Source organism: Acanthopagrus latus, chromosome 2 (assembly GCF_904848185.1).
Source record: "Acanthopagrus latus isolate v.2019 chromosome 2, fAcaLat1.1, whole genome shotgun sequence".
NCBI classification, from domain to species: Eukaryota; Metazoa; Chordata; class Actinopteri; order Spariformes; family Sparidae; genus Acanthopagrus; species Acanthopagrus latus.
In genome coordinates, this window is record NC_051040.1 from 26,815,507 (window position 1) to 26,828,007 (window position 12,501).

At 41.0% G+C, this 12,501-nt stretch overlaps 2 protein-coding genes and 3 long non-coding RNA genes across 6 annotated transcripts; 2 read left to right on the forward strand and 3 right to left on the reverse strand.

The window, feature by feature from the left end:
* Positions 1–172: 172 nt before the first annotated feature.
* Positions 173–892, reverse strand: LOC119009729. The gene is made up of 2 exons (XR_005071812.1): positions 760–892; positions 173–626 (listed from the first exon to the last, which is right to left on the reverse strand). It is a non-coding gene; the product is annotated as an uncharacterized LOC119009729 (long non-coding RNA).
* Positions 730–5,813, forward strand: xaf1 (XIAP associated factor 1). The gene is made up of 7 exons (XM_037081241.1): positions 730–996; positions 2,305–2,440; positions 2,516–2,572; positions 3,158–3,386; positions 3,478–3,545; positions 4,981–5,211; positions 5,308–5,813. Exons 1-7 carry the CDS (start codon positions 731–733, stop codon positions 5,338–5,340), a joined length of 1,020 nt encoding a protein of 339 aa, XP_036937136.1. The 5' UTR covers position 730; the 3' UTR covers positions 5,341–5,813.
* Positions 3,004–4,035, reverse strand: LOC119009722. The gene is made up of 2 exons (XR_005071810.1): positions 3,978–4,035; positions 3,004–3,362 (listed from the first exon to the last, which is right to left on the reverse strand). It is a non-coding gene; the product is annotated as an uncharacterized LOC119009722 (long non-coding RNA).
* Positions 5,814–7,103: 1,290 nt separating the features above from the next.
* Positions 7,104–12,490, reverse strand: tekt1 (tektin 1). 2 transcript variants are annotated; one of them, XM_037081226.1, is made up of 8 exons: positions 12,322–12,490; positions 11,576–11,785; positions 11,324–11,489; positions 10,449–10,577; positions 10,170–10,316; positions 9,750–9,975; positions 8,688–8,884; positions 7,104–7,529 (listed from the first exon to the last, which is right to left on the reverse strand). In XM_037081226.1, the coding sequence occupies exons 2-8, from the start codon at positions 11,739–11,741 to the stop codon at positions 7,370–7,372; spliced, it is 1,191 nt and encodes a 396-aa protein (XP_036937121.1). In that variant the 5' UTR covers positions 11,742–11,785; positions 12,322–12,490; the 3' UTR covers positions 7,104–7,369. The 2 variants fall into 2 exon arrangements, with proteins under 2 accessions (XP_036937121.1, XP_036937116.1); XM_037081221.1 differs by having other exon boundaries at positions 11,576–11,764; positions 12,322–12,489.
* On the forward strand, positions 7,498–9,864 carry LOC119009725. The gene is made up of 3 exons (XR_005071811.1): positions 7,498–7,636; positions 8,665–8,912; positions 9,730–9,864. It is a non-coding gene; the product is annotated as an uncharacterized LOC119009725 (long non-coding RNA).
* Positions 12,491–12,501: the final 11 nt, after the last annotated feature.

The window sequence follows — 12,501 nt, forward strand, 5'->3', positions numbered from 1 at the left end:
TCAAGGCAAGAGAAACTATTTATAAAGATCTGGTTTACCCTCTGTAATGATGAATAGTGGTGACAGTTGGTCCTGAGTTTTCAGTGTAATGTGTGGACCCAATGAGTTACAATCACAGTGTTGGATTATATATATTAATTCAATAAATTCACATCATTTTTACTGATCTTTGTTAGCATCATATTTATTCTTGTTGCTCTTATTATTGATAAGGGGCCTAAAAAATAAGGTAGTAGCAGTGTTCAGGGGACGGATTGATGATATATGTCAGAGCCCGAGCTGGTAAATAGAGAGAAGCAATCCATTAGATCACTTTCCATTTGGGAAACACTCCCTGGACCCCCCACAGTGAACATTAAGAAAACATTCCAAAATTACAGTCAGGGAAAGTTCCCCCAACCTCCAGGTAAGTTTTGCAGAACGTTCTTACATATGCTGGGAGTTCAGTGGCTGCAGTGATGGGAGGAAGCGTTCACATCTTCATCTAATGAGTAAAAGCAGCACTTGTCCACATGTTATTTTTCTCTCCACTGTAATTTTTGATTCGGGCCTGCGTGTTCTCAGCTGTGCTCTCCTGGGTGAGGCCTGCCCTCTTATGAATCTTGTCAACAGGACATATTTTCTCTCTGATCACAGGTGAAACAAGAAATTAAAAGTGATGTTTGAGTGAATGTATGTATGTTTTTTTGTTTTTTTGCTTACAGTAAGAATGTTTCTCTGTCTTTTCTAAATGCAAGTTTCAACAGAGACTGACATCACCTGCAAACTGTCCGAGGTTCAGATGCAGAGTGGGTACCCGGGGGCATCTGGCGCCATCTCGCGGTGGAAGTGTAAAACACAAGCGGTGCTCTGGTTCAGATATTTTCACTTTCTGTTCTGCCGAAGCGGGCCGGCAAGTGTCAACGCCGGAACCATTTTCCCCCACTGGCAGCTGAGCGTAGTTCAAACATATCTGGACATGGATCCGGAGGAAGCGACGCGCACATGCGGCCGATGGTGAGATTTAACTCGATGTGAGAATTTCCTGGGGGTGAAACACGAAGTGACATTTAAAAAAAAAAAAAAAAGGGTTTAAGATCGATTTGATCAGAATGCGGGAGGCTGGGTTGGAAGTAAACAAGTGTGGACTCGGAGCCACTCTTAGGTGGAGCTCGGTGAGAAGAAATGGATTTCTGTTTAATTTATAAAGCTTTTAAAACACACAAACTCGTGACAACATGTAACCAGAAGTAAGATTATGTAGTTAAAGACGGACTCCAAACTCTGTGCCAGGCAGATCGAACCATAGCATGTTATTATGCGTGAGCTGTCAGTGAGTGGTTGCATAACAATCAGGGCGGATCACACAGAACTTGACATCAGTGGAACAAACTGTTCACCTTCACTTTCAGTGAGATCAGTGCTTTTCCAACAAGTGAAACAGAAAGGTTCAGCGGTGTGTGACATTCTGTTGGTACACTGATATAAACTTTTCTTAGAGGTTTTGTTTGTTTGTTTGTATTTTGTCTGTGATGCGTCTCATGTATTACATCAGCCAGTCCTGCTCTCTGAGTCAGTAAGGACAGCATTAAAATCAGTAACTTGTCCCCATCAATAGCCGGGTATAATCAGTAGTAGGTACAAGTCCTCAATACTGAAAGCTGTATCCACCCATACTCTCAAGCCCAGGCAGCTACAGGAATACTAGGCAAAGGTCAACCAGTGCCTTGTGATCCTTTATCTGTGGAGTTTCAGTGAGGCATTGTGTTGTACTGTAAATCACAGGTTTTACTGCACGATGCACTGAACACAGTTCTTGGAAAAATGTTATTGATATTGTTGTAAATATATCACTTTAAGACAAGACATGTTGGCGAATTAGTCGCACATTTTAGTCTGTTCTAAAAGTGCCTTAAAGGGATATTTCTCAAGCTTTTTTGATACTCTTATCAACATGGGATCAAACACATAGGCTTGCTTTATGCAAATTCATGGTTATTATTATTATTGCAACAATTCAAATCAACGACAAATACTGTCCAGAATATTCTCCATGATAACCTTAAAGGTACTGCACGCTCAAAAAACATGCTGACAGCACAACATGGCAACACCCAAGAAGCAACAACAGATGAACATATTGACCTGAAGGTAACATTACATGTCCAGTGATACAATGATAATAGGTCTGCAAGCTGTAGCCACCCATTTAGATATTTAGCATTCTATATATGTGTGTGTGTGTGTGTGTGTGTGTGTGTGTATAAACTTAACTTTCCCCAAACAGAAGGGGCAGAAGATGACCCTCTGTCCTCTCTCTTACAGCCACAAAGACGTTGCAGAGGCCAACTTCGCTCTGCACGAAACGCACTGCAGCCGCTTCTTGTGTCTCTGTCCCGACTGTAATGAAGCCGTTCCCAAAGATCAACTGAGCCAGCACAAAGAGGAGCAACACACCCAGGTTCACATACTGTACACACACACACACTACATGTCAGCGTATTCTCTGCAGGTTTAACACCATGTTTGTTTACAGGTGAGGTGCTCCGAGTGCAACCAGAAGATGGAACGTTGCCGCCTAGTGGATCATCAGGTGAGTCCAGAGTCCAGTCCCTCATGGCAAAACGGATAAACCCATTAAAGGAGACATATAAAGCTCATGTTCACGTTCATAATTTCACAGTGGTTTACTAGATATGCTTCCTTTTTTTATAAGTTTTAAAAATGATTTTGATGGTACAGTCCCTTGTAATGGAGTGACTGGTATGTCTGTCACAGTCATCCCACCGCCCTCTCACTTGTCTCTGCACTATGTGGCTTATAAACTGACTTAAAGTGAGAGAGGAGGATCGCAGCGTTACATGTCCACTTCAAGATGAAAGTTTTCACAACATTGTTATGAAGTAACATGTTTTGTTTATAGTCAGCACGTGCATTGAGTCTGACAAATTGTTACAGACCTGGGATTTGTATTTATGATGAGTGGTGTTACACTCAGAACCCGTGCTGTTAGCCACATCACCCAAAACCTCATTTTCTTGATAATGTTTATTTTTTTGTTGAGGTGTAAAAGCCTCCAGAGGAGCAGCCCAAGCTGGCTGAATTGTTGTCATAGTTAAACACAGTTTACTGCACCGGGACACCTTTTTAACATTCTGAGTCTGCTTTTGTCTCCCAGTCCGATGAGTGCGTGGAGCGTCGAGAGTGCTGTCACTTCTGCGAGCTGGAGCTGCCGTGGAAGCAGCTAGACGAACACCAGCTGGTGTGCGGGAGTCGCACCGAGCTCTGCAGGGACTGCGGTCGCTACGTCACCCTGAGGGATCAGGCCAAGCACGGCTTGACTTGCTCAGATACTGTCAATGGCTCGGGTCCTCCTCAGACTACTAGTGAAAAAACAGCGAACAACAGTAAGGGAAGGATTAAAGGCTTTGACACAAACCCAAATGAACTTCCAGGGCACACATTTAACTACTACGCTTGTTTTTTTCCCCCTCACAGCAACATTAACAGTGAACTGTGGCAGATGTAAGGCATCGATCCCACGTGAGGAGATGGTGAAACATGAGGTATACGTGTCTGCACACATAAGAAGGGATGGGAGGAACATTTCGTGCAAATTGTTTGTACTGTATATGGACACAAATTACGATTATTATCTGTGGCGTCAACTTTAAATGGTAGAAATCATGTTTTGACTGTCATTTTTTAGTAGAATTAGGGACTCGGATTTGTCAGGTATCTGTCAGGTGGGGGTTTAAAGGGAAAACTATGGAAGGGAAAGGGGGACCCAAATGCAGTTACACCGGAGGCAAAATCAGGAGAACAAAAGGCGAGCTTTAATGAAAGCTGTTACAAAAACCAGAAGCAGACAAAAACAGGGCAACAGACAAAGTAGCAAACAAGAACGAGACAAAGTAGCAAAAGAAAACAGCTAGACAAAGTACAAACCAAAATTCAAAGTTCAACTTAAACATGGAAAACTCAAAACCAAGACATACCAAACGGGACAGGAGCGTGGATCAGGAAACAGAAAACAATGACCGGGCAAGGAGTGAGGGGAACACAGAGACTAAATACACAGACACTAATGACATGACGAGGAACAGGTGAGGAGAGAGGAGGAAGGAAGCCAGGTGAGATAATGAGGGGGAGGAGCACAGAGGAACAGACCAGGAGGGAACAAGACAACAGACAGAGGGAGCCAGAGGGGAGAACACAGGAGAACTTAAAGGACACATGAGGGCATGGAAAAATCAGAACATGAGACACAAGACAAGGAAAAACAAAACACAGAACACAACAAGACATAGGAATAAAGGACATGAAATCAAAACCCAAAACCAAAAACCAACACAAACAGGAGACATGACAGTATCCCAAAATATGACGACAGTTATTTGATTATGTTTCTGGATGTGTAAATAAGAAATGATTGGACTTGCCAGATCATGCCAAAATGTTATTAAGGCAGTAAAACAAAAGAGTCAGTAGGTTAACAACATGACGCAGTAATAAATTAACATTTAATGAACGTCTTTTAACATCGGCTAATTTTAGCCTCCTTAAGCTATTGGTCATGGTGTTTTGAAGTGAGTAAAGGTGTGTTTCACGGCTTAGGAAAAAAAACAGTAAACTTTGTTTCACTGCGGCACCACCAGAGTACAGAGCAGCTTCTTCCTTCAGGCAGTGAGACTCTTCAGTTCCTCTTCAGCACGCCACCATAAAGAAAGAGTTTTCATATCGTGACTAATTTAACCTGGATAGAACTCCATCTGACCGTGATCTTCATAGAAATCGCCAATCCTCCGCCTAACTCTAACTCTTGTTTGCTTTTGTAGGTCATATAGAAGCATCAGTATTAAATTGTGACTGTTTCAGAACCAGTGAAAGATTCTTGTTGTATCTTTAAGACCAAATCCACTTCAACAAAAAAAAAATCCACATGATTTTTTCGGTCGCCGGTCAGTAGAGTTGAACCTTTGTCTGTATCCTCTGAACCAGTGGGAGTGTGTTCCAGCGGACAGGTCTGATGATGGAGAGGATGAGCCAGAGGAGGAGGAGGAGAAGGAGGAGGAAAATCTCTACAGAGGAGGGGCCACTGCTGCCAGTCTCAGCAGCGCCTACAAGGCAGCCTCCCTGACAGACAGACCCAGCGGCGGTGACCCAGACCAGATTAGCACCTGTCCCCACTGCCACCTGGCCCTGCCCCTGTTCACACTGCGTTGGCATGAGGTAAGCTTCCTGCATCACACAAGGTTTGCATGTACGCGATTGAACGGTTCACATGGTAAGAGGTGTCCCCCCCCCCTGCTCTCTGTGTGTTTGTAGGTGAAGTGCCAAATCCACATTCTCTTAAAGTAAAGAGAGAGAACTCCTCAGAATGGATACGCTGCTTCAGTGATCTTTGATAAATGTTTCAAGAATAGAAGAAGAAGAAGAAGAAGAATATGGGCTGTTGAAATGTCATTTTATAACCAGCCTTCATCAGTTTCTCATACTTTCTTGAATGTCTACATTTTGCTTTTAGTGTTGGTCACTTTTATTTTTAGTTAGTGTTCACATGACTTGCAGTGTGCTCACATGAAGAGAAAGTGGTTCAGAATATTATCATCTGTAAGTGAATTTAACACTCCTGACAACTTTATAATGTATCTGTTTTCCAATACAAATACAGCTACTTTACAGCTCATGCTAGTTGCCTTTTGTAAACCTTTGAATAGAATGTTATGAGAAGAACTATCACAGCGAGCATTTTTCAGTGTCAGGGGCCACTATTCATCTGAAGAAACACCACCGCTCATCCATTTTAGTTTGTATAGAATTGTATCAGGTGATGCTAAAGACTCCATTAACATGAAACGTTTACATGTCAGATTTTACAAGTGCATATATTCAAACACATATTAAGATATAGGTAAGATTAAGATATGTATATAAAGATACAGGCTCCTGTAACATACTGAGACTATTTCACATGACTTGGTGATTTAGTGATTCTGCATGAAGTCTGTGTCTTTTGTGAGGGTTGTGTCCTCTCCGGCAGAGTCAGCCATGTTGCCAGAGTGCTGCAGGGATGGCGTATTTTTGTTGATTAACCTGGATGTTAGCATCGCCCTGGCTCCCTTGACAAAAAGCCTATGGGATTTTTATATTTGGATTTTGGATAATTGCAGAAAATAGACTCTGTGGCAAACATAAGTTTATGATACTTTATGTTTTGTTCAGTAGGATTGATTTTCTCGGGTGAATACCACTTTTAGGATATTTGAAGTGTAACTGAAACTGCGAGAACTACCCTGATGCACCATTGTTAAATCTGGACCACATTACCTTTTTTCATTGCTCCAGAATCCAATCTTTATGCTCCCTAGAAAACTGAAGTGTTTTTTTTTTCTGATTAGCCTCACTGATAACTGTTTTTTTCCCAATCCCCTGAGTTCTCTTCACAGTCTGTGTGTGTGTGTGTGTGTGTGTGTGTGTGTGTGTGTGTGTGTGTGTGTGTGTGTGTGGAAATGCTCTTACTTTCACTATTAAACTTAGCCCTAAGTTCTGCTGTTGATTTTTTATGATTTGACGTCACCAAATATTGAACAGTTCTTAATCCAATTGTAGTGGTTTTAGTAACCTCCTTAGTTGTTTCCTTTGCTTGATGAAACGGAGTAATGTCTTTTCCACGACCACAGGATGTCTTCCACAGGATGTCTTCCTTTGATTAAGAAATGAGAAGCTACTCCCTGCATCAGTTTGGGTTAAATAACTTGTTGCCAGCTGAAACAAATTAATCAGCCGTTACCCGTTTGCCTAGTTAAATCCACGGGGGGGGGGGGGGGGGGGCAGGGTTTAAAATGTTTAACCTGGCAGTTATCAAGTGACTTATAGTTAACAGCTAAATTAGTTTGTGTGGTGCATAAAATCAGCATTTCTCCCCAGGTCCCCCTGTCCCGGGCCTGAAAACCTCCTTCTGCCAGCAGTCCAAATCTCCACTTAGTGAATACAATAGCTGGTGCAACTCTGCCCTTATCGTCTTTTTTTACTGGTTGCAACTTTGCTACATTATAAATTATGGAGGGAAATGTGGAGATATTTTATTAATCTGATTCATTCACAAAATAAAAAGAGAAAAGTCTGCCACACCTCATTCTTTAATCAAAATGTGTTACAGTTATTTTAAAATGAGATCAGACACAAAAAAACAAAATGGCATGAAGCCAGTTACCATTACCATTACAGATCAATGATCAGAAAACAAAAAGAGGAAAAACAAAGGAAACCATGCTAAGACCATATGAAAGTGAAACTAGACTCATACATATATTTTGTAATCCATTTTACAGAACGGTATTTTAAAAGACATACTATGTAAAAGTAGATCTTTATTGTTGATGACGGCTCAGAAGTTATGTATGATAGTGGTCTCCCTGTGCTGGGAACAGATGACCTCATCAATGTAGAGAGCGCTGGCCTTGACCTCGATGTTTTCCTGAAGCTCCAGCTGGCAGCGAACCAGAGCCCTCTGCTCCATCTCTGACTGTGCCACTGCCTCACGCAGTCTGGCAGAACAGAGATAATGATGTCACATGATGCGTCAGTCAACAGGAAACAAACTGGATCATCAGTCTATGCTAGCCACCCAAACTTCCCATTAACAACATGGAAGGTACCTTCTGTTTTAATACAGTTTATAATAATAATGATGATGATGATGATGTTTCTATTAGAAAACCTTTCTTACATTCTTGCATGATCATTTCCATCATCATAATTTTTAAATTCTTATATCTACAGTCGAAAAGTCAAAAGATTACATGCTCTCGTAAAGAACATGTATAGTATATTATGGCAGTCTTGAGTTCCAATGAAGTTTCATTTTCCTGTGATGGAATGAGTCGAACACATACTCCTTGATAACAAAAAACATTCAGGCAGGAAAGCAACTTGGAGCCATTAGAAAGCAGTTACAGTACCCAAGATCAATTGTTTAAAAGTATAAAAAGCATGGCACATGTGTGTCACTGCCATGATCTGGAAGAAAACACAAACTATCACCTGCTGCTCAGAGAAAACTGATCAGAACAGTCAAGAGTCAACCAAAAACCATCAAAAAGCAAGTCCGCAATGAATTACAAACTGCTGGAGGACAGATGTGTCCGCAATTAAGCAGGTTTTGTATCAACATTAACTGAGAGACTGCTTTGCTCCAGACATGGCACCCTAAAGCTCAGTTGAAGTTTGCAGCTGATCATGAGGACAAAGAAAAAACCTTCTGGAGGAAAACATATGTTTGGGTCAGAGAATATGAGGCCTGTCACGTTGTGTGGCTGATTTTCTGCCAGGGGGTCTGGTGATAAATGGAATAATCAAGGAGGAGCATTATTTCCAAATTAGAATAGACTAGAATAGAATATTAATTAATTGGTTACAAATTCAGAGGACCTATAATAAATTCATTATTGAACCAAAGTTCATCAGTGTTTTTTGGTATGTATGTTTTCTACTCACTCCATCACAGAAAAATGAGAGTGGTAGAAATCATTGGAACTCAAGACAGCCATGACATATATATTTGCATATAAACCTTTGACCATGACTGTATATTGTAGCCTTAGAATCTGGCAACCGTTGTGTGTCCACAAAAGCATTATTACATTTCGCTGTATCCCTTTTGAGTACATCTCTTCACATCAGAGGCGAGTGTGTCCTGGCCTTACTTGCTGATTTGAGCTGTGAGCTGCTGGACCTCAACGAGGAGCTGGGACTGTGCTGGATCGTGGCACTGCTCTTTGGCAGGTCTGTGGCGACGCACATCCAGTCGGGCCTGTGCCAAACTCAGACAGTGCTCGTTCTCTGTGGTAGCCACTTGGAGATCCTCTCTGATTCTCTGTTGGCCAGCTATCTCAGATGTAATCTAAAGAAGACAGAGGTGTCACATCAGGGTGAGTCTGTATTAATGAAAATTAGTAAGAATATCAGCATAAAAATTGTTGTACAAATATAAATATGAGCTCAGAGAATGCATTGCCAGTTAAAGGATGTGTCCCAGGCTGATGAACTTTTAAACTGATGTGTTTGTTTTTATGTTATGAAGGTTTCTTTGTAAAATAATCCAAAAACTGCAACTGACTGTCGTCAAATTTCATTCTACAGAAGAATTAGTGCCGATGGAAATAGCATGATTATATAAAATACAACTATGAGTAAATAAGAATATGGTTTTTCAGGCATTTGGGTGTAACAATCCTTTCAGCATTGTTCAGTCTTTGTTTGGGCTGTCCCACTTAAATATAGATATGAAGTCAGATACTCTGTAGACAGAATATGGCTCATTCATAACATGCACCTTTGCTTAATTCAGTAAACTGTTTGCAAACATTAGAAAGAAATGTCTGTGTAACTGGCATTAATGTTACGACATCTCTCTACTTGTTTAACTGGTATACCATGTTTCAGCATTTACTATTATCCTGTTACTCAGTCGTGGATATAATGTGATCTTTTTGCTGGGGCTTGACTATTGCATCGTGTTTTAAGTGCAGAGAATGACTTTTAAAAAATCAAGAAAAAAAAAGTCAATCAAATCCTTACCCACCTGACCATCCTGTCATTAAAGGATCATAAATGGCAAACTAATACCCACATTTTCATACAGTCTCAATACTGATGTGATAATTTAAACAAATCTCCTCTCTCTCATATTTATTGTGACATCTGTCCCCCACTGCCTGACTCTGTCTCCCCTCTCTCTCTGCCAAGCATAAAATCATCTGCTCTACCGTGGTCAGCTGATCCTCCATCTGGCTCTTGGCAGACTTGATCTCCTGGACATTATGCTGAAAGGCTTCTGTTGTGGCCTGGAGCTGCTTCTGCATGTCAGCAGCCGTCTGCTCGAGGAGAGACTCCACCAGGGCCCGTAGGGACAGAGAGTTGGTCTTCTGCTGCTCCACTTTGGCCATGTGAATGTCTGAGATGTTCTCCCACTGCTTTGGAGTCACTGACAGGCTGAGAGAGGAAGGTATGAAATAGCTTATGAGGACCTGGCACATTTCCAGACATCCCAGATCTATGTAGAAATATTGAGGAGTATGACAGACCTCTTCTAGGTGTACACTGGCAATAATTTCAGATCATCCAAAATGTTTAATTTTCAATGACATTATATGAATTTCCTGTTGTTATGGAGCATGACAGTTCACCTCGGCATAGCAGCATTGATGTTTTTGGACTTCTGCAGGTTGTCAATAGAACAAATGGTCATTAAGGCACAGGAGTTGTCGATGCACTGGGCCTCAAATTTCTCCTTCAGATCATGCTCCAGGTGATACTTGCCGGATCGGTTTAATCTGGAGCACAAAACAACATGTTTCCTCCTGGCAACTATATGCAATGATTCGATTTCACATATAAAAAACTCCAAAAGGCCTGCTTTTATTAACTGTATGTAATAATAATCTAACCTTGTCCATCTCCCTTACCGAATTTGTTCAATGATCTGCTCTATGACACGCTGCAGGACGGAAGCCACTCCCTCAATAAGCTCTCTCTCCTTCAGCAGCTCTGTGTCCACCTCATCATGCAGCCTCTCAGACTGGGGACGTTTCATTCTGCAGGCCAGACGACAAAAAGAGCACATCATATAGCGTATTGCAAGGGAAAGGGATATATCTCATATCACCACTGGAGCCAGATGTTGATACTGTGTTTAAATAAGACAAGAACTCAAAACAGATTCCCCTGACATTAGAGTATTTGATATTTGATAACTCTGATATTGTGTCAACCTGATTTACACAGATTAAAAAAGAACTCAGTGAGCGATAGTTGTATCCTTCCTTTAATCATTTTAATGCCAGGACTGTATTGCTTTGTGCAGTTCGGCCGTTTGCAGGTTTCTAACCATTTTACATTAGAATGATGGCACAGAAAGTCATGGCCAAGTTGCATTCAGTGTTGGTAAAAGAGACACTAAGATACGACTCTATACAACTTTTTGTCAATTTTTCATTTCACTTGTGAAATTCTATGAAACTGACACCACAATGCAGTGAAGAAATACATAATTTCTGCCTTTTGCCTCTTAAGTGTTTCTTTTTCTTCATCAGTTACATAGATATAGTGATGTATAATAGATAATTGCAGTCTTTCTCAGACATAGCATTTTGTATTGTTTATTTGTTTTTGCATAAGTATTATTTTAAAAAATAGTGCTGTTGAAAGCTGGGACTTGACAGAAAGAATAACTCAACATTAACAATTGTGGCCCAATCAAAAATGCAGATAAATAAGTGTGAGTAGCGAGGGAAGTTTGTATGTTCAAGATTCTCTTTTCGCTGTCACTTTCCAGCCTAACCTCTCCTCCAGACAGACAACGGTGACTCTCAGCACCTCTTTGCTGGCTTCAAGGGCTTTCACCACTCTGCTCTTCAATGCAATGAGGTCATCAATCTCCACAATAACCTCCTCCAACTTCAGCTCCAACTCCTTCCTCAGAAACTGGATGTCTTTTACCCGCTGACCTGAATGGCAGAAGGAAACAAACGCTGCTAACAACATTGTCCTTGGTGTTAAGCACAGAGAGCTGATTTATTATTCTCCTACTCACCTAGCTGATTGCTATCCTGATTTTGCATGCGTTTGCATGCTTTGTTGGTCTCAGAAATCAGCCTCAAGCATTCTGCTCTGAAGAGTTCAGAGTGGTTCCGCATTACCTCAATGCCAGCTAGATTGGGTCCACCACCTTTGCGGGGAATGCGATCTGGGACAGACATTGTTCTCCAGTGGTGGTCTGTCACTGATAGGATTGGAAAGAGTACTGAAAATTCCAGAGGAAATGTCTAAATGACAATAGGTTTTACTGAACACACACTGATTATTACTGCAAGAAATATCAGAAAGAAGTAAGAACACTTTGACACATCTATGTATTGAATGGAAGAAGTTGTGTTAAAAGTTATTTAGTGCCATTACAAATGGACAATATATGTCAAACTTTTGGTGTCAATAACGACATTTCAGTCATATTGTGAATTTGTATTTGGTTTATAAGTGGTATTGCTGGTGTCCGTTTTACATTATTTTAATCGAGAAGGAAGTTATGTTGGATAAAACAGTGGTACTTGAATTCCTACAAACTCGTGTGTGCGACTTCGTGTTCACAATTATTAACAGAAATGTGACAATAACACATTAACGTTAGCCCTATGTTAACTTCTTTTAGCTAGCGTTAGCTGTAAACGTTAGCCAGCAAACTATTGTCAGAAAGAAGAATTATGACCGTGTTGTTCCTCACTTTAGTTATAGTTACCCAATATACATGACAGCAAAATAAAAGGTAGTTTCTGAACAAACCTTCCTCTGTGCAGTTGTATACTCCCAAATGTAGTTAGCTGGTTACTTCTGACGTTCTGAGAGTCTTCTGCCTCCTGCGCCATTAAAAGTGCAACAAAACAAACGGTCACTATGGCAACGAATGGCACGCGTCATCTTTTTTTTTCTTCTCTCCTTTGGACTGTTCAATACCGAGCCTAA